The sequence below is a fragment of the Lepidochelys kempii genome, chromosome 3 (assembly GCF_965140285.1).
Source record: "Lepidochelys kempii isolate rLepKem1 chromosome 3, rLepKem1.hap1, whole genome shotgun sequence".
In the NCBI taxonomy this organism is placed as follows: Eukaryota; Metazoa; Chordata; order Testudines; family Cheloniidae; genus Lepidochelys; species Lepidochelys kempii.
In genome coordinates, this window is record NC_136382.1 from 133368295 (window position 1) to 133390540 (window position 22246).

The 22246-nt window shown below is 37.8% G+C and overlaps 1 protein-coding gene across 13 annotated transcripts in view; it reads right to left on the bottom strand.

Moving 5' to 3' along the window:
* Nucleotides 1-22246, bottom strand: part of SIPA1L2 (signal induced proliferation associated 1 like 2) — a 238194-nt gene that overhangs the window by 15270 nt on the left and 200678 nt on the right. For all 13 annotated transcript variants that reach the window (XM_073338090.1, XM_073338089.1, XM_073338083.1 and 10 more), the window contains 4 exons: nucleotides 21889-22113; nucleotides 17815-17968; nucleotides 15046-15265; nucleotides 4195-4326 (listed from right to left, as the gene is read on the bottom strand). In XM_073338090.1, coding sequence (XP_073194191.1) covers nucleotides 4195-4326; nucleotides 15046-15265; nucleotides 17815-17968; nucleotides 21889-22113 — 731 coding nt within the window. The remainder of the gene's footprint in view (nucleotides 1-4194; nucleotides 4327-15045; nucleotides 15266-17814; nucleotides 17969-21888; nucleotides 22114-22246) is intronic.

Consider the following 22246-nt stretch of genomic DNA (forward strand, 5'->3'; position numbering starts at 1 on the left):
GTTTCTTCCCGTATTATACACGGAGAAAACATGCTTGTGTAGTGTAAAGGTTGCATTGCCATAAATTTGTAATGTGACTAATGAGGACAAGTGGTGAAGCCACAAGTGAGTTAATTATAGTCATTGCAGTCTATAAAAAATGGTCACCACATCATAGTAATGTAGTTAAGTATTGAGGAAACCCCACAGCGATCAAAATTTTAAGTGTGTCTTGGCCAAGGACACAGAGAATCAATGTTTGAGCTGAGCTGCATTGAACTGAAACAAGACTAGAATGCTGGAATCCTTTTGCCCCTAGACCTATTCTTAGGGTGACCACATGTCCCGTTTCAGCCAGGACAGTCCACTTTTTAAGCCCTATCTCAGCCTTGATCAGTTGGCAAGAGCTAACGGGACAAATGCCCACTTTTGTTTAAAAAAAAAGAAAAAAAGGAGGGGGGTGCATGAAGGAATGTGCGGCGGGGCGCGTGGCAATGCCAGCCCCACGCAGCACGGGGTGGGGGGCTTGGGAGAGCAGTTTGGCTAACTGTGTGTGGAGGAGTGGCTTGTGCTGGCCCCAGGCAGTTGTGTGTGTGTGAGGGGGGGTGGGGGGGTTTCAGGCGAGCAGCTTGGGCCAGCCCCACACAGAGGAGGGAGCCTTGAGTTAGCCCCACTCTGTGTCCCATTTTCCCTTTGGGAAGTACGATCACCCTACCTATGCTTAGCTCATGCTGCTTCACATTACTGAATGGTCCAGACACCATGATGACTGCTCTGGAAAGGACTGCAAAACTGCAAGCAGCTGACAGGAGGAAGCCCTGGGTGTTCTAGCAGCATCAGTTGCAGACTTTCTAACGCCCACTTCTCCCCAGCCATGAACGGGTTCAAAAAGCAAGGAACTGTACCTGTTGATTTCATCAATCACAAAGGCCCTCTCCAAGAGACCATGTGGGAACAGTGAACTCCACAAGAATGTCAGGAAATACTAGCGGTAAACTTTCAACTTTAGAAATTGGTTTCCATTTTCAAGGCTCTGTCTGCAGCAACAAGTGCAGAAACTGTCTTAAAAAAAAACAAAACAAAAAACAAAAAAAAAACCTCCTAAATTTTGCTTTGATATTTAAAATGGTCCCAAATCAGGGACTTCATGGACCCCAAAAGCCACCTCTGAAGAGAAAACTAGACCACAAGGTCAAGCTACAGGAAAAAAGGGAAGTTGCTCAGGCTCCCTCTCATCAAGATCCTACTTAGTGTGAGGTTTCATCATCCACCTGTGCACAAAGTTCTTGTCTAGTAAGGGGTGGTAGCAGTTGAATCCTCAAAAAGTGACTGTCATAAAGGAAACCAATAGCATCAGGATCCTGATGAAGAGTCTGAGCTGCTAGAAGCATTGGTATCTGGATCTCTAAGATCCTGTAGCATTCTATTCACAGGGGCTTTTAGAAAGCAAGGGTTACAGCACAATCTAAAAAAAAAATCTCAGTATCAATTTTTAAAAATATATTTTTCAACATTATCTTAGACCAAAAACTTTGCAGGAGCAAAATGATGAGTTAACCAGAGGGAAAAAGCTATTATTTATTCATTTAGTTTTAAACTACAAAAGAAGGCCTTTGTAGCATCTAACAGTGAATTTCAAGTTCTAGCTGTAATGGCAAAAAATAAAAAGTTATGTCGACATTCATTCTTAAATCACCTCACTCCCAGGTTTAAAATCCCTCATCTGTTCTATATTGTTCCATCTTGGATGAGAGTTGGGTTTAAAACACAGAAGAATTATGGTAATAATTCAAAATGTGTATTTATGAATAAGTATTAATTTTATGGGATGTCAGTAGATAGAATAAAGTGGCCCAAGAAAGAACTGACCTTTTAATCATGCCACCAGCTATGGAGAGGAAGAGATATAGAAAAATTGCCTTGTATGAAAAAAGAAAAACTAAAATAAAGTTCCCATATCAAGGACTGTAAATTGCATAATTGTTAGGAGACTTGGCAGATCAGAATTGGAGACTAATCTAACTTTAATTTCTTAAATCTTCAGTAGCAAACAACCCCTTTAACAATGGCTTAGTCTTCATTAACTGGATCACTTTTCTTTAAAGACAGACATATCTCAAAAGTTTTGATCACATTCTCATCCACCAAAATAAAAAGGTCCGAGGTTTTAATCCCCACACAGCTAAGGAAATGATTGTGGCATCCCAACTTCTGTGCTTGTACACACCTTTTCCTTTTAAAAGATTCTTAAAGAAGAATGCTGAACTAGCTATTCGGCTTCATTTCCAAACTTCTAGAAATGTTCCGTTTCAAACACTGTGAACCCTGCATAGCAGAACTCCATTGACATTTTTATCACCAATTTCCTTAATCTCTGGGATCATCATTTCTCTATTCATTACATTCATAGAGTCCAGAACACTAGCTTCCACCTACTCTTAATACCAAGTCTTGAAGTGATTCCTCAATTACGAAGGACAACTTCAACATACACAGGAAAATAGCACCCAATTCAAACCCAACTATTTTAAGAACTCATTATTTCTTATAATGGATTCCCTCCAAATGAACTTTTCACGATATGCTAATCAGTTGTGCTTATTTTGACTTTGGCTTTCTGGTCGTGAGACTGAGTATGCAGAAAGTTGACCAAATCTTTTAGAAAACCTATTTCCACTCAAGAGGTCAATATCATAGCATGCAATCAAAAAATTAGTTATAATGTTTTATAGGTTATATAGAACATGCATAGATCTTTCCACCTTCTGCACGAATGCGCCCACTAACAGAAAAGAAATGTACCCACTAACACAAAACTTAGAAACACTTACTATAGCATTCTTTATGGGAATGTGCATTACAACTCAAATTTTTCAAATAATTCACAAAGCAATCAATGAGACAATCTCTATTTTGTGACTCAGACTGTCTTCTTCAAACTATGACGTCTGAACAAGTACTGTAGTACAAAATGAATAAATGAAAATATCTGAAATATATGCAACTAAAAACAAGTCAGTCAATAGCTTTTCCTATTTGAACAGAACAAATGAGAAAAAAATATGACTGCAATTATTGAGAATAAGCATTAAATTACTAGAATCGAGAAACTGCTGCTCAAATTAATTAATTGCAGAATAAAGCAGTATGCCATTATTCTGAGCTGAGGATTTAAGGAGACTAGAAAAATGAAAATAAAGTTTCTAAAAGACTTCAAAATATCTGAGTTTCAGAAAATATGAATTCAGAACAAGTACTTTCAGTCAGCTGAACTGATAAAAGAGTTGTTGAACAACAAAATCTTCTTTATGCAGCAGTAAAAAATGCTTCAGCATGAACACAGTTACATCACTCCAAGTCTTCTTTGTATTGATAAGTCTTTATTTTCCAGTTGCTGCATTAGGATACTGGTAACAAAAATATATACACATCTCCCCGCAAGCAACCAAGTGTGTAAATACAATGGGAATCCTGTTCAGAATATCTTTCGATTTTATAATACATTCCTCTTAACTGATAGGAAGTATATGAAAAGGGCCGAACAGAGACAAAGGGACTCAAAGTTAATCAGGATAGAAAGCATGATGGTATTTTAGAATGCTGATCATCACTGATACATTTTCTATGCATTCAAAATAGTACAAGAATAGTTCTGAATGCCTTTAACTAAAGAGTAAAAACAACAAAACCTTTCTACTTGAGATTGTTGAACTCTAGGACAGTATAGAGAAAGACCTGACCAAAGCATACATTAAAACAAAACCTTTAAATATGCATGTCTACTATTCTGTTTACCTTTAAACTAAGCATGTATAGGTTTGATATCAAAGAGATGAGTGTGTCATTTTCTCCAGGTTAACCTAGAATTATAGTCCAATTCTGCACGACTGCTCTACTTCCTGACTGCACACTATATTTGAAAACATATCAGTAGACATTTTAAGACTTGTACCACTGCAACGTTCTTCTGAGGGCTTATTATGCAAGTCAGAGGGAGGGGCAACATCACTTGGACTGCACATGCAGAGTTGATAGTAGCCACACAGTACATATTGTGTCCAACACAGTTCCTCATTTGAAAGTAAGTGATATTACAAAAAGGACAGAAAAGGCTATAACTACTGAGATACATATAAGATTTTTATTATTCAAAATGAGTATATAGAAGATATGGGAAAAACTTGGAAGAGCAGTCTTTTTGCTGAGTTTTCTTACCTTCAAAAGCTCGTGCAGCATCCACCAGGTTGGACCAGTCTAGTCCTGCGGCAGTGTCCGGAAGGGGCATCAAGCCGGGATCGTTGAATTTGGCTCTGTCAGACAAGGAGCCATCTGAGAACCAGAATTCATCTATCAACAAACACAAAAATTAGTCGTCTTAGGACAATGGTCTATATTTAGTTCTAAGGCTATTAGAATTAAATTTCAAATATATATATAGCCAAAGGGTGCTCATCCTCACTTTTCCCTTGTCCCCTGCTTTTTCTATAAATGCTCAGTGTCAGCATAACATTTTAAGCGGCATTGGATTGACGGAGAATGAGAAGGAAGGAAGATTTTTTTAAAAAGAATATTCTCTTCCTAACTACCACTTTACATGAGAGCATACTAATATTATAAATCGACAGAACAGAGTTATAAATAGTAGAATATTAAGGAACCCAAATAGTTGCTTTTTTAAGATCCTTTGTGAGGAGAAAGTTGTTAGACACCCCTATAGATCCACATTTTTAAAAAGCCCGTGAAACCACACATGCAGAATGTGTGTGCATACAGAGTTATACACACAAAAATTGGGTGTGCTCAGATTATGGGTGCAGGTACAGAGACTGCTTTGAAAATTATGCCCACATTCCACCCAATATTCAGAAACTTTCCCTTTTTAGTTTTATCAATCTGTTCTATCCTCTAAAAGAAAAATTATATTCAGATTTTAAAATGCTCTTTCAATTTTATCTTGATAAAATGTATATCGGAGAAAGTGATAGATTTCAACATATTGTAACACTATTTCCAGAATGAACTGCAACTCTTACTATACCATAGATACTGCACAAATTTGTATTAGTGCACAAGCTCTCATTTATCATTAATAATAAGTGATATTGAGCTTTTAGGTTATACAGCGTTTTACAAACATACTATGAATTTACATTTCAGAAGGAATAGAAAATTATTTTCATAGTCCACTTTGGGAATTACTTTACATTTTCTTTTTGAAGCTAGGCTTTCTTTACAAAGGAGGACCCGATAACAAATAACATATTTGAAGACTGTTACCATAAAAAGGACTGTGATCAATTGTTCTCAAAATCCACTGAAGTAGTAATGGGGTTAATCAATAGCCAGGGAGATTTAGGTTAGATATTAGGAAAACTTTTTAACTATAATGGATTTAACTGCTGGATCAGGCTTCCAAGGGAGGTTCTGGAATCCCCGTCATTAGAGGTTTTTAAAAAGAGGTTGGGCAAACATCTGTCAGGGATGGTGTAGGTTTATCTGGTCCTGCCTCAATGCATGGGGGTGGACTTGATGATTTTGAGATCCCTTCCAGCCCTACATTTCTATGATTCTGTGCTCTATTTGTATATTGATGTATAATGCAGACATAATATAATAAAAATACTGCAGTTAGATATACTGACATTCATGAAAGTAGATATAACAATTAGATTTAATCATATTAGGGAGAAGAGAACATTAATTTATACTAATAAGATGAATGATAGAAATTTTTATTTCATTAAATGTCATTCAGCAAAAAAGTTATTCGACTTCAATCCTTTTTTTTTTTTAAAAATGTGGTTGAATCAGAAGTTTAAAAAATATTTTTAAAATACAGACTTTTTCCTCCCTCAAGTTCTTCCCCAGATATAGGCTATTATATGTCTGAGGAATCCTTTTCTCACTATAGAACCATCTAAAAAAAATTGAAGAGTTTTTTCCACAAGGAAAGAAACAATGCACACACATAACATGGAATATCTTCTTCTTGTATGAAAAAGGCATATTACCATTTGTCCAGATATTAATGGAAGAATATAATATACAGTCTATATAAATTAAAGTTTACATACAAACACAACAAGCATAATGTATCACAATACCTTCTATTGCATGCAGTAGCCTCTATCAGAATGAATCATCTTTCTAATGGAAAAGATGGGGTGGAGGAGCAGGTATGCAATCCTCAATAAAAACATATGGGGGGTGAGGGGTGGGAGGGAGACTTGCATCTGAAATATGATGCAGGAGAGGTAAAAATCCCATATACCATGGGATTTTTCTGTCTTATCCTGAAATACATATACAAGATATTCCATTATTAAGTTTTCATGGAGTAACTGAGAAAGTTTACAGCTAGTCTGTTTAATAGAATTTGCTGTAACATCTGCTGTCTCTCTACCGAACCCCAGGAATGCAAAACTAGATTTTATATTAAATGGAATTTCAGCATATAAATATATTCCGTTCCCACTTCCTGCCTATATTTTCTGTCTAGTACCTTGAATATTGAATATCCCCAGAAAACATTAAAAGTGTCTGAGGATGAAATCATACTTGGGACCGATCATGGAACAATCTCTTGGGAATTCAGCTTGGAGTCTGTAAAAGTCCTTTGGAGAATAATACAAATACTTGTGTATTCTGGTGCTTGACAAAAAGGGAAACCTTCTTCACAGACAGGATATCTTATTTGAAAGCTGGTGATCCAGCTCTTATCCTAGAGAAGTGAGTCGTCACTTCAAAAGAACCCCTGCTTTTATGTGACAAGTCAATAGAAGATGAATGTGAAACCTGTCAGGAAAGTGTCTACTTGATAAGATTCTGCTGGTTTCCCAAATTGGGGTGTAGGATTGATTTATTCACCAGTAATCATCCCTCATTTTATACGTCGTTGTGAGGACCTAAATTCACATAAGATCTACACTACTTTGTCCAGGGTAGACAGAGGGCCTTAACAGCAGAAAGCCTTCTGGATGAAAGGAGGTTTGGTTACTGAGAGGGCTGGAACCTCACAGTCTTGATGGAAGAAATAAGGAGGAGTAACAACAGTCCAGGCATCAGCATGCCATGACAGACAATTATTTAAATTTAAATAGGGCAAGATAGATATATTCTGGTGTACTAACAGTGCAAAAACCTCCTGGGCCTCTTGAGCTTTAGGGAATGATTCTTCCATGCTGTTTGCATTTTGGTTGTGGTCTGAGTGTAGGAGAGAAAAGACTCTATGCCCTCTGGGACAACAATCCATGCATTAACCCACAATTTTAGAGAAAACATTTTTGTTTGTGAAGTCCGTGCTTTTTGGTACAGTTATTGATCTTGTGACTTCCAGTTCTTTATATAGAAGACACCATGATCATACCATCAAACTTTATTCATTTTCACTTCCCTTTTATTATTGCAGAGAAGTGATATAGAGCAATTTTGATAGCATTTAGTTTCAGCAATTTTTTATTTAAAACTCATAGGTTCCAAAGCAGTTCTCCTGAAATCAACTGACATTAGTGCCAGAAAATCTCCCTATTCAGAGAGAGGTTTCTTATTTATATAAGAGTAAGCAGATTTATCATATCTGGTCCACCCTGCTACCAAGGCAACTATCCTGTTTCTGTCAGTGGGAGTTGTGAGTTCTCCTCTCATGAAGAGATATTATGGGAGTGGGGAAGTTACTACGTATTTCATGTGCCACATACTGGGTAATGACATGAGAGGACTCCATCTTTTGAAAACTAAAATTGACTCATTATTAAGAGAGCTATTTACAGAGATGCTGCAACTGCAGCTGGCATTCAAGCCATATGCACACAGACTGGTGTCCTTATGCCTCTTCCAAACTCTTCCCTCCTGCAGCCTTTGCTCTCCCCTCCAAGTTCCAAGCAGCTTGCAACACTGCACACAGCTGAACTAATTTGTTCCTCTACAACATTCACTTTTATAGGCAACACTGTGTAGATCAAGATATCAAGTTCTCTTTGAAGTCATGACTGTGAGCACTCCCCAAGCTAAAAGATCCATAGAGGATATCTCAAATCACCCTTGCAAGGGAACGCAAGCACCCCATGCGCTCCAGCAACAAGATCTTTGCCCAGCAATTATCTCCATATGTAAAAGACCCAAAATAATAAAGTAATAGAAATGTTACAGAGCATTCAATTTAGAAGAGGATGGTTGGCAAGTTATTACGTATTTATTTTCAGAGGGCAGTTATAGATAAGTAGTTCCCTCTTCTTTGAAGGTAGCCTTCATTAAAGATCCCCTTTTCTGGAGATTAAAAAACTCCAGGATTATTGAAAACAAAACAAGACAACGCAGGTAGAATGTGAATATAGGGTTAATGTACCTTTATTCTGAATAGTGGGATACCAGTTTTCAAGTTAACCATTTTGCTAAAGTAGGGTTGTCAAACAATTAAAAAAATTATTCGCAATTAATCACACTGTTAAACAATAATAGAATAACAATAATTGAAATAGTTTCGGATATTTTCTACATTTTCAAATATATTGATTTCAATTACAAGACAGTATACAACGTGTACAATGCTCACTTTATATTATTTTTATTACAAATACATATACTGTAAAAATGGCAAAGAAATAGTATTTTTCAATTCACCTAATACAAGTACTGTAGTGCAATCTCTTTATCATGGAAGTTGAACTTACAAGGGTAGAATTATGTACAAAAAACCCTGCATTTAAAAGTAAAACAATGTAAAACTTTAGAGCCTACTCCTACTTTTTGTTCAGCCAATCGCTCAGACAAACAAGTTTGTTTACATTTATGGGAGATAATGCTGTCCACTTCTTATTTACAATGTCACCTGAAAGTGAGAACAGAAATTCGCATGGCACTGTTGTAGCTGGCATTGCAAGATATTTATGTGCCAGATGTACATAAGATTCATATGTCCCTTCATGTTTCAACCACTGTTCCAGAGAACATGCATCCATGCTGATAATGGGTTCTGCTCGATAACCATCCAAAGCAGTACGGACTGACGCATGTTCATTTTCATTATCTGAGTCAGATGCCCCTAGCAGAAGGTTGATTTTATTTTTTTGGTGGTTCGGGTTCTGTAGTTTCCACACTGGAGTATTGATCTTTTAAGATTTCTGAAAACATGCTCCACATCTCATCCCTCTCAGATTTTGGAAGGCATTTCAGATTCTAAAACCTTGGGTCGAGTGCTGTAGCTATCTTTAGAAATCTCACATTGGTACCTTCTTTGCGTTTTGTCAAATCTGCAGTGAAAGTGTTCTTAAAATGAACAACATGTGCTGGGTCATCATCTGAGACTGCTATAACATGAAATACATGCAGAGTGCAGGCAAAACAGAGTAGGACATATACAATTCTCCTCTAAGGAGTTCAGTCACAAATTTAATTAATACAATATTTTTTTAACTAGCATAATCAGCATGGAAGCATGTCCTCTTGGAATGGTGGCCAAAGCATAAAGGGGCATTTGAATGTTTAGCATAACTGGTATGTGAATACCTTGCAACGCCAGCTACAAAAGTGCCATGCGAATGCCTGTTCTCACTTTCAGGTGACACTGTAAATAAGAAGCGGGCAGCATTATCTCCCATAAATGTAAACAAACTTGTCTGTCTTAGCGATTGGCTGAACAAGAAGTAGGACTGAGTGGACTTGTAGGTGCTAAAGTTTTACATTGTTTTGTTTTTGAGTGCAGTTATGTAACAAAAAAAATCTATGTTTGTAAGTTGCACTTACATGATAATGAGATGGCACTACAGTACGTGTATTAAGTGAATGGAAAATTATTTCTTTTGTTTGCCATTTTTACAGTGCAAATATTTGTAATAAAAATAATATAAAGTGAGCACTGTACACTTTGTATACTGTGTTGTAATTGAAATCAATATATTTAAAAATGTAGAAAAACATCCAAAATATTTAATACATTTCAATTGGTATTCTATTGTTTAACAGTGCGAATAATCGAGATTCATTTTTTTGAGGTAATCATGTGAGTTAACTGTGATTGACGGCCCTACTCTAAAGCTATGTAGATATCTTTTTTTTTTTATCTGCAGAGAAGCAAAGGAGGAAAATAAGATACCCTAGAAAAAGTTTCCACAATAGACTAAATCTTGACTCCTGACTGGAAGGTGAATCCGAGCAACAGAGTATAATCTGAGTATATTCAGTTGACATAAAATGCTGCCTTGTAAATCTCCAAGATAAAAACAGATGAGAAGTTTGCTGCCATAACAGATTCACTCCACACCAAAAGGACATTGACATGACCTACAAGCTGCAGGCCTGCCATGGTATAACAATGAAACAGATATTGAGAAATGTGGTCTCCTTAGAGACCACACAATCTATTGAGTTAGTGTCAACTGAAACAAAGGTGCATGTATTTAAGGGCTTTAGTTCTCTCCAAATAAAGCCAAAGGATCTTTTGGCATCAAGTTTATGGAGAAGAGTTTCACCAGGATTAATAAGCGGGTGTGGAAGAATGCAAGCAAGAGGACTGAATGATTGAAGCAGAACTCAATTACCATCTTATGGACAAATACCAAATAATGACCTAACACTATCTTACTTTTGAAGGATTTAGTTTAAAGTGAACCAGTCATTAGAACATGAAACTCAATCACTGTGAATGGAAGTCACTGCAACCCGAAAAGTGATTTACTATGTAAAAAACCTTGATTTCAGAGGTTAGCAAGTGGTTTGATAGTAGCTTTCCTCAGCTCAGTTAAAACCATATTAACAACCCATGACACAAGGGTTTTTCTAATTTTAAAATGTATCACGTGCCACATTATCCTAATGATTCTGAAGGATCAGTTGATTACCTACTTAAGGATAAGGATCATTGAAAATAAGGATCATTGCCCATCCTCTCCTAAGCTTAGTCAGAACCTTTGCTATCAGAGATAATGGATACATATGTAAACTTACCTCAGCAGTGAATAAAAAACAAAGTGTCTGTTGGCAGTGCATTTGCTTTCTGGTGCCTCATGAAGAACATTGGTATTTTGTACAGAGGTGTTCTGGAAATACCTATCTCCAGTGTTTCCCCACTTGATAAATTTACCACCCCTTTATCCAGGGAACATTCTTGTGCTTCATTACTGATCCATGTATGCGTTTTCCTTTCCTGTCTGAGTGCCAACTGACAATGTCTTAAGACAGCATCCAAATTCTACACTTGCAATGCTTCTTGACACAGGAGACTTGAACTTATTCCACCCTGCGTATCTGCTAATAACATGTTCACCGGGCAATTCAATCAGGATCTGGTTTTAGAACACTACATTTACAAAGATCTTTGTCCAGGAAAGCTATGCAGGTCCTCAAGATGGACTGTAAACATTAGGAACCTTCATTCCAAAACCTTCAAGCACTTTAAATCAGGGTGAGGAACAGAGATCTCTCTAAGGATATGTCTTCACTAGCAACGTTAAGTGCTGCCGCAGCAATGCTTTAACGTGGCTGTGTAGATGCAGCACCAGTGGTTAAAAAACACACTTCCAAGCAGGGAGTAGCTCCCAGCGCTGGTGCACTGTCTACACGGGCACTTTACAGCACTGAGACTTGCAGTGCTCAGGGGGGTGTTTCTTCACACCCGAGCGAGAAAGTTGCAGCGCTGTAAAGTGCCAGTGTAGACAAGCCCCAAGATATGCACCTGAGAGGACATGCACTAGTCTTCCTAGCCCTGCAAAGTGTTCAGTAAGTGCCATTCAACAGGGGCAGCCAAAACAGCTGCAGCTCTAAATTGGGCTCCCTTCGCTCTCTCTGCTGTAGTCTCAGTGAGAGGAGCCCAGATTAAATCTGCAATTCCTTACTAGGCCTAAAATGTGGGAGGCAGAACCAGTAAAGGCCTGCAGGGAGAATAAGTGAGGATTTCAGTGCTTTCCTTCCCCTCCCACTGTCTCCAACTGCCACATAGAGGGCTTCAAAAATCCATTTGCAAGAAGTGAATAGGAATTTGGAATGGGTAAATGAGATTACTGGATCCAGGGAGCAGAGCAGAGCAAACAGAACTGCTGGTTCCTTCCCTGCTGGAAAGTAACAAGTCTAGGAAAAAAGGAAGATGGAACGGGAACAGAGTGGCTCAGGAAGTTTTGATGGAGCATATGGGTAGTAGCTGGGAACAAACCTGTGAATGCATGTGGTTGAGCAAATTGCTGTAGGTATGAATGAGTGTATAAGCAAATGGGCTCCTTCACCTGCTCCAGAACAGAGTCCATACAAAAGCTGTGTCAAGTAGAAAGTTACCTTCATCACTAGCTTTTGGTTGTATTCACAAAAGGGATTAAAATAAGCCACCACAAAATCCATTCCAAGTTTTCTGTCCAGTATCGGCTTCTCCCATCTGTCCAAAAGTCTGACAACTAACATAATTTGCTTAATGAAGGCATCAGGCTAATCAATAGTTTATGGTGTTCCAGAGGTCGAGGAGCTGGTTTATCAGCACAAATACAATTGAAACTGAGATAGCTGGAGGCCTTGGACAGTTGCAGTCTCCGGGTAGAGGGCAGAGCTGGCTGAAAGCTGGGAATTCAGTAGGCTCTTGGTGCAGACTTGCCTTGGCACTTGCAGAAGGGGAATGCCTGGTTTGAAAAAGCGTCTGTTTTGAAAACAACCAGAGGGGCAAAGATGACGTCTGAGCTTCAACATGTTCTGTTGACATGCATGCAAAGGGATAGCTTTGGGCCTCACATGTTGGGCCCGTGCAACTCTTGGAGGTATCAATTCAGAGTCTCGATACCCAGCTGTTACTCTTGATTCTGGGTCACTTGAAGCCAAAAATTTCAGGCCCTCAGGGCCGATTTCACATTAGACTTAAATGAAACAAGAGAGGTGGCTGGGGAGCTTTCTGATGCTTTATCTATGACTTGATGGTTCACAGCGACATTGCCAGCAAATCTCAAAGTTGTGTCTGTCAGTCTGTTCTGAAGCACGTAATTCAGTAGTTAAGCCTGTCCATGAAAGACATGGTCTGGACAGTTTTTTATTATATTATTATTAGTTATTATTTCTTCTTGATCTTCCTCCTGTCCATACCTGCAAGACTTCAGTGGGGCTTGTGCTCCTAAGTCATTTAAGTGCTTAAGTCACAAACTCCTATCCATAGGTGCCTAAATATGGAGTTAAGAACCCAGTTTGGCTCCTATTTTTGAAAATTTTGGCTTAATTCCAATATTAAGGTACCTAAATAAAAGTGGCTAGTTTTTCAGAGAGCTGCTCCCATAAGAACATACTGGGTCAGACCAATGGTTCATTTAGCTCAGTATCCTGTCTTCCGACAGTGGCCAATCCCAGGTGTCCCAGAGGGAATGAACAGAACAGGTAATCATCAAGTGATCCATCCCCTGTCACCCATTCCCAGCTTCTGGCAAACAGAGGCTAGGGACACTTCAGAGCATGGTTTTGCATCCATGCCCATCCTGGTTAATAGTCACTGATGGACCTATCCTCCATGAACTTCTCTAGTTCTTTTTTGAACCCTGTTATAATCTTGGCCTTCACAACATTCTCTGGCAAAGAGTTCCACAGGTTGACTGTGCATTGTGTGAAGAAATACTTCCTTTTGTTTTAAACTTGCTGCCTATTAATTTCATTTGATGACCCCTAGTTCTTGTGTTGTGAGGAGGATTAAACAACATTTCCTTATTTACTTTCTCCACACCACTCATAATTTTATAGACCTCTATCATATCCCCCCCTTATTCGTCTCTTTTCCAAGCTGAAAAGTCCCAGTTTTATTAATCTTTCCTCACATGGAAGCTGTTCCATACCCCTAATCATTTTTGTTTTCCTTTTCAATGTACCTTTTTCAATTCCAATATATCTTTTTTGAGATGGAGTGACCAGATCTGCAGCCAGTATTGAAGATGTGGGCACACCATGGATTTATATAGAGGCAATATGATATTTTCTGTATTATCTATTCCTTTCTTAATGATTCCCAACATTCTGTTATCTTTTTTGACTGCCACTACACATTGCGTGGTGCCTAAATTTCAGCACCCAGGTCTGAACATTTTGGGTTTAGTAGAGGTATTAGTATTTACCATCCAAATATTTACCTTACAATTATTCTAGAGTAATCTTTGCCATCTATACTGATGGAATATATTCATACAATAAGATCCCATCTAACATACAAATGAAGAAACCTATTTAAATCAATTTAACTTATCCCAAGACCACTGTTTCTTGCTACTAAAAAGTGATAAATGAATTGCTAAGTGCAGGGGTTCAATATTGTGAAGAATATTGTGGAAAAAATCTCAGTAGATTCTATCTTGAAAAGCGGGACAAGGATCACAAGTGTGCATTAAGTTTTAAGATGTGGTCACTAAGGTGAATGGGCTATCTTCATATCAAACTTAATAGACAATGAAATTGATAACACTAATATACACTTGTTAACAGTTTGAATGTTTGAAAACGAATAGCAACAAAATAGGGAAATCAACTTAAATACAATCTCGTGAGACAAAGCTAGTTAGCTTTATTTAGCTAGATCACTCATTGGACTAAAATAGAAAAATGAAAAGAGCTGTCTTGAGGCAAGCATTCTTTGCCTATCACTTGCTTTGTGAAAATCTACTTTTTGGAAAACGTCTCTCCAAAGCTGAAAAAAAAGTTTGAATTCTGATCACTAAATCAAATATAAACAGGCATTACTGACGAGACTTGTTATTTGCTAAGGTCTCTGGGGTTCTCAAACTGGGGGTCGTGACCCTTCAGGGGGTCACAAGGTTATTCCATGGGGGGCGGGGGGGTTGCAAGTTGTCAACCTCCACCCCAAACCCTGCTTTGCCTCTGGCATTTATAATAGTGTTAAATACAAAAAAAGTGTTTTTAATTTATAAGGGGGGGGTCGCATTCACATGGTTTGCTGTGTGAAAGGGGTCACCAATACAAAAGTTTGAGAAACACTGCTCTAGAACATAAAATGCTGAAATAATTATGTAACTTGCCATTAAAAGAAAAATTATTTTAACATTTGGCAATTCATTTGAGTTCACTAACAGAATCTGAAACCTGCTCATAACATGTTCAATCACTTACTTCTTAGATTTCCCATTCCAAGAGCCAGACTCATTCTGGGAGGCAGAGTGCTGTGATATGGTGGGGTGGTGCTGAACAAAATATCATTTGGCAAGGCTTGATCAAGCATTGAACTCCGTGAGCTAGCATATGAAGATCCTCTCCGATTACTACATATGCTCTCATCAGAAAGGGTGCGATAAAGCGACCTCCTTGGAGATAGGTTCCCATAAAATGAAAACTAAATATTAAAATAGTTTTAGAAAGGTGAATTGGTAAAGAAATGAAAATACTGAACATATTTTACTAGTTAAAATAATGTATATGATTTTGTGAAAACTCCTGTAGTATTTCTGTAGGCAGGCATAAAATATCATTTTGGAATTCTTGAACTTGCAATAGAAGATCAAATATTAGTTCCATCACATCAACTCTCCTGCAGCCTCAATGAAGTTACTGAATTGGATTTTTATATTTCCTCTTGACATTTTGGAACACATCACCATGAATTAATTAGATACTGTATTGTTTTATTAATTCTGAAATGTTAAATGAAAGCTCCATAACCCTATGACAGTAATGGGCTTCCAGAAATATATATATAAGGTTACCATCTCTGGCAACATTTATTCAAGACCATACATAGGACTGCTTGATTTTAATTTGAAATGACTAGGTTTTAATATCAAGCCATTCTGAAGTGATCAACTATATGTGAAGTGCAATCTAATTTATATGACAATAAAGCTGATTTAAATCATTATAGCTGTCTAGGTAACATGAAATACGCTTAAAACAAGATAATAGAGTTCAGCGAAAGCGGTTTTATATTTTATAAAATTACTTAAAATACCATCTCAATGTCTAAAGTAAAATTATATCTGATTGCCCTAACTGGATCACACTTGGCTATTTCACTTAAGAACCCTTTAATTCTATAGCAGTGCAAAAATAGTTACTCTGCCTGTCCACGTAGGCAATTTATTTGTACAAATGATCTTAAACTTATAAGAGTCCAACATCCTGACCTGCTTTCTTTATAAATAGTTTAGGCAGCACACTTCCTATACTGAATACACATCAAGTATGTATAGAAGCAGTGGCTTTTTTTAAAACAGTCAATGTAGCACCAGAGTTAAAAATATCTACATTGTTATATTTCTGACAAGTCTTCCTAACTGATGAATACTTCTCAAAGAAACAGAGGGAAACATTCAATAATGCAAAAGGATAATATGCTACGTACAAAATAGTTTAATATACACTAGGGCCCCATTTTAGGAGTGTATCCCTTTTTAGGACATCACTGAAGCATGTACTTAACCTTAAGCATGTGCTTAAGTCCAACTGAAGCCTATGGGGTTTAAGCAAATGTTTCAGTGCTGTCCTAAAGCAGGAGTTAAGCACATGCTGAAATTCTTTCCACAGTCAGGGTCTAACTACTACTATATGCTTTCAATATCGAGACCCTGATTCTGGAAAACATTTAAGCATATGCTTTAGGACAGCACTGAAACATTTCCTTAAACCCCACCGACTTGTTAGATTTAAGTACATGCTTCAGTGCTTTGCTGAAGAGGGATGCTTTACTGAATTTGGGCCCTAATCTGTATTGAACTATTTTTTACAGAGTATATTTCCCTTTGCATGATTGAATGTTTCCCTCCGTTTCTTTGAGAAGTATTCATCAGTTAGGAAGACCTGTCAAAAAAATAACAATGTAGATATTTTTAAATCTGGTGCTACATTCACTGTTTTAAAAAAGCCACTGCTTCTATACTTACTTGATGGGTATCCAGAATAGGAAGTGTGAAACCTGAGTTATTTATAAAGAAAGCAGTGTAGACATCACCTTAGAGTCAGAACTGCAGTCCAATTAGTTATTATATTAATAATGTGTCATTGTAGGAAGAATATAATAAACAAAAATTCTCAGCTATTATTCTTAAACTTTCAGAGATTTTATATCTATATATGTAACTAACTATATATATGTTAAACAAACAATCTGACTTCTTTTAAATTAATTTTAGCATGTATGAGGTTCCCACGTTACCGATTTACACATGATGAACATGTTCTTTAGTATGTATTATGGACGTAGTGGATTAAAGTACCATTGAGTTAAGATCTATTTTAAGAGCATTACTTCAAGTAATTAAATTGCTTGTGGTGCCATTTGCTCTTATGCAAAAAAATACCATGCCACTGGTACTTGCTGTTCAGAAAGCATACTGTAAGTTCAATATCAGTACTTTAATGAACTTTTTAACATGAACAACATTGTCTTTGTATGACAAAATCAGATCACGGCTTTCTGTGAGCGGACTATGAGACCTTTCCAACTAACTACTTGTAATTAATATCTGTATATCACTCACTCGTACAAACTTCAAATGGGCATAGCTGTTGCTGGGAACCATGAAAGCCATGCCACTTTATTCAGTTTCCTAACTTTAGGCACCTAGGTTTTAAAATACCAACCTCAGTCTTTGGACTTATACTCAGAATTAACTAGGTGTTTGTATTAAAAAGCTCAGCTTTCAAATTTGAGCAGAAACATGCTTAACGAACACTGAATTTAATCCACAACTTCTACACGCTAGTATCATTTTATAGAGCAGGGTATGCTTATTATATGAATTACTGTCAGAATCCATAGTTTATGCCTAACATGTTTGGTGTATATAGAATGATCTTGCCTAATCTGAATCAATTTCAGAACTAAAAGTAGATGATTACCGGGTAATTGCCTCTTATATGTGTAGAGCCAAAAAAAGAGTAGCTCACCTTTCTTCTACCCTCCTCCAGAGTGAGGCTATCTGGCAGCATCAGCTTCAGAAAATCTTCTTTGGACAAGACTTGCTGGCTTTCAGTAACTGCACTCCTCACAGAAGTCTGAAGCTGACTTGATGCAGACGTAGCATCATCCTCACCATACAGTCTGTTGAAACAATTGGTATATTAGTATGGTAAGAAGTACCGCTCATGGATTTACAATAGTGCATTTATTTTCATTTATGAAAACTAAAAGTTGCTGTATGACTCTCCCTCTTTGCATAGTGCATTGTTACCATCTCCCCCAATCATTTTAAATTTATGAATTAGTTTCAGTTTCATGATGGAATTTTTAAATTATTCAAAAAGTACTGAATTCCCAAGAAACAGGAAGAAACAAGCAGCAATATTTCTCAAAGCCTGCACTGCTCTTTTGTGCACACTACAGTTCTCTGTTGTCTTGTTTATATTTGAATAATTTATCACAGATCAAAATATTTTAACTTGTGCTTCCTGAGCAAATAAGAAAATCAATATCTTGTGGTGTGAAGCTGTAAGCAGCATCACAATCTGACAAAATCATCATGGTCATCACAGGTAGTGCCGAAAGTTCACTTGTAATCAATTCTGCCATGTGCCAAGCGCATTTTATTATCAGCCATTTCACAAAGCTGTTTGGATAAATAAAACAGGTGTCGTCTTTAATTATCAGCATACAAAAATATATGTACATTCAACAAAAGAGTGTCAAACTGAATTACTGTCTTTCAGCTCCCTTCCAGCAAGAAAGGAGAGAGACGATCTTAAAAGGTTTACTCTGGAAACGGAATCTGAGAAGCTGGAGATTCCCAAACACGCAGTGCATACATCTGAGACCAATTACTTACTGCCAAGTGCAGCATAATCAGCGATTGTATCCTCAGCAGAGAGGAAATAGGCTTTGCTATTGTAAATTGTAATTCTCAGTGAATTATGTCTTACGGTGGCACAACCTTCAGCAAATGACCTGATTTTCATCACCACTGCTAATTTAAGATGCTATTTTATTTCAAACTAATTATCTTTGAAATAGAGTGCCTTCTCTTCCCCCTTGCTCTCCTCCCCCGCCCAACGATGCATGGAAAGCTTTCCTAGAGAGAGAAAAAGTTAAGCATTGCTCTAATGCATAGAAAATTTATGAGAATTTTTTTGGTATGTGCAGTGTGGCCATCTTTGATTCATACTGTTCAGATGGAGCTACTCCTCACAGACATTTTTCAAAGTTCTTGCATTTTTAGTCCAAAGGGAATGCTTAATTATGTAGTTTTCAATAAAAGTTTTCATTTCAAACCAGTGAGAGAGGTTGCAGCAACTCATTATGCAGAGGCCTGTGGGACAAAAGAGACTGCCACACTTTTAAAGTGGCAGCACTCTTATGACTGAGCAATCTAGTGAAAGTGTGCTTATTCACAATATTAAGGCAAAACAAATATGCAGAACAAGAAGGCCACAACTGGGAGCAGTTGGTGCTCATAACTTTTGAAAGTGAGGCAAGTGTTGAAATATGGTTTTAAAGAGCCTAAAGTTAAGCTCCTATTTTTGAATATATAAAATTTTGGCCTACTTTTTTACTATAGATTTTGCTATAAATATTATGCAATGTATACGAAACATTTACAACATTCGAGATTTAATATTAATTTCCCCCTCCCACAGAATAAAGGATAGTCCACATATCACATTTAAAAATAAACTACTGCATGTGTCTTGCTGCCAGTCTGCCAAGATACACAGCGCTTTCTACTATGTAGAAGGAGGCAGAATTTGGTTATTTATACTCAATAGGGAATTAAGGGGATCATCATGGTACATGATTTTGAAGAGAAAAATAATATACAACTTTTTTTTATTATATGGCAGATCCAAACAATAGTTGTTGCTCCTATTATGCTGGTGCAATAGGAAGGATGCAAAGCACCAGCTGTAACCAAATTTGAGTAACTGCACCACATTCTGAACCAAGGCTTTCGCTTCTGCACAAGAGGAAGAAGTTCCTCCTGAGCTTTCCTAGTGCCAGGCAAGATATATTGCTGTTTATTAGAGGTGGTTGGACATTTTCAGCAAAATGAAATTTTGCTGAAAATATGCTGTTTCATTGAAGCCAAAACATTTCACAGAGATGTGTAGACTTTAATCAAGTTTTGAAAGAGATGTGCACTCACCAGGCGGTTATGGTCCTGACCTGAATTGTGGGAGACCTCGGTTCAAGTCCCTGCTCTGCCTGATTCAGAGCACACCATCCCAGATCACTCTGAATCAGGCAGAGCAGGGACTTGAAACTTTGCCTCCCACATCCCAGGCCAGGGTCCTGACCACATACACATACATACACCTGCACCACGGCCCACTCTGTCTTAAATGCTGGTTTGAAAACAGATGTTTTGATAATTCCATTTCTGTGCAAGTGTTGTAAAGGGTTTGTTTTCATTCCAATGCACAATGAATACAAATTCTGAAAACTCCAAAATGAAATCTCATCTGGCTCTAATGTTAATTTCACCAGCCCCTTCATCTTGGAAACAGTTTCCATAAGGGGATATGTGCCTAGGATTGGAAAGAAGCTCGGACTCCTCAATTCTTTTGAAGTTTCCTAGCTCTAGAAACAATTGCTGAAGGGTCCAACACTCAAGTCAGAAAGGCCTCTGCTTCCACTGAGTTCCTGCAGCGCCACATCTCTGTCCTTGAAGAGTGCTTTTTGGAGCTTTGGGGGGCTCTTTCTGAGGCAGGGCCTGGATCTTCGGTATTTCTCTGCCATTTTTTTCTCCTTCTTACATCTAAGCAGAACTGAGTAGTTTTTCTAAGCGCAAGAGTCAGTTCAGAGAGAAAATAAATGCCCACATTGTGAGACACCTCCACTCCCAAAACTGAGTGGCCTTTTCATCAAGTGCCCCAGGACCATCCAGGGCAGGATTAAAGCAATTGAGGCGCTCCACTACATAGTGCTTCATTCCTATACCACGACTCTGCCCTCTACCCACACTTGCAGTGACACTGGGACCTCAGGGATGGGTAGTGGCATGGAGTCCCTATCTACCCTGCAAGAATAGTAGTAGTTCCAGCAGGGTCCCAGTACTTAGCTCAGCAGCCTGGGAGTGTTTAAATTGGATGAATGAACGGGTTGGGCACACTGCATTTTCTTCCTACCATACTCAGTCCTCTGATGAGAGAGTGCTGGCATGGCCCCCTACTATTTTCAGGTACACCTTAGTACCCCCTTGAGATAATGGGGCTGTTTGCACTCTCACAGCTATTCTGTCATTGTCTCTGAAGACTATGGCAGACACTGCTGCATCAGTTATGATCAGTTCATGTTTTCGAGCTTTCCCTTGCAGCTATAAAGGCTAGAAATATTTTTAAAAGTGAAAATTGTAATTCTGATGCATTGCATAATTCCAGGAGCTGGACAGAAGTGGAGTGTCCCTCCACAAGATGACTCAAAAGCAACAGTAATTTCAATTGACAAGACTCAAAGGTGTTTTTTTTTTAAATCTCAGCAGTACTCTTCTTTTTTTCATCTCAGATCAAAACCAGCATAGAAAAATCTTGAATTAAGGTTTATGGAGCTGGGGCCCTTGGGTCCTAACCCAGAGGTCATAGCCAGGAGCAACCTTATTTACAACCCCTTCAATGAAAGTTAAGCTTTTTGAGAAGATACTTAGGTTCTCCAGACCTGAATCGGGTTATGCCTAACTAATCCTCTTCAAAATGGAATTTCATGTCTTTACAACACAACTGTAATTTTTGGCCAGATTAACAATGCCTTCTTCTCTCATTTTGCTTCATTGGGCAAAAGGGAGGAGGTTCAGTAGGAAAGAAACGAAGAGAGAAAAAAGGAGGAGGCAAAAGGACCCTCCAACCAATGATTTTCTTTGACCTGTGTCGAGATCTCTGGTACATAACAGAAGGAAAAAAAACCAGACAAATATTTCAAATAAAGCTGAAGCAAGGAGAGGCATTTTATACTTTTCAAATTATGAGGAAGTTAAAAACTTTCCCCACGCTATTATATATATTACTTTCTAAAATAAGAATAAACATAAATCTTACTCTTGGCATTGAGAAACTTCAGATTCTTCAGGAGTAGGGCTGCCTTCTGACTTCTTCCAACCAATGACATATTTGCTCACTGCTCCTTGTCTGTGGTGTGATTTTGATACAGACCCAGAGATCTGCTGACCGCTATTCTGTGACACTATGTAGACCTTGGAGGTATCTAGAGAGCCACTGTTTTTAGAACAATGTGCTGAAGGGCTTCCTGAATGGTGAGACCCACTGAAAAGGAACAAAGAACAAAACTGCAGTGCAATAATACATCAAGGACTTTAGACTACAGCCAGCTATGCAACCATAATTCTTTCTTTTAAATTTTCTCTAAGGTCAAAAATCAAGGCAGCAACTTTAATAC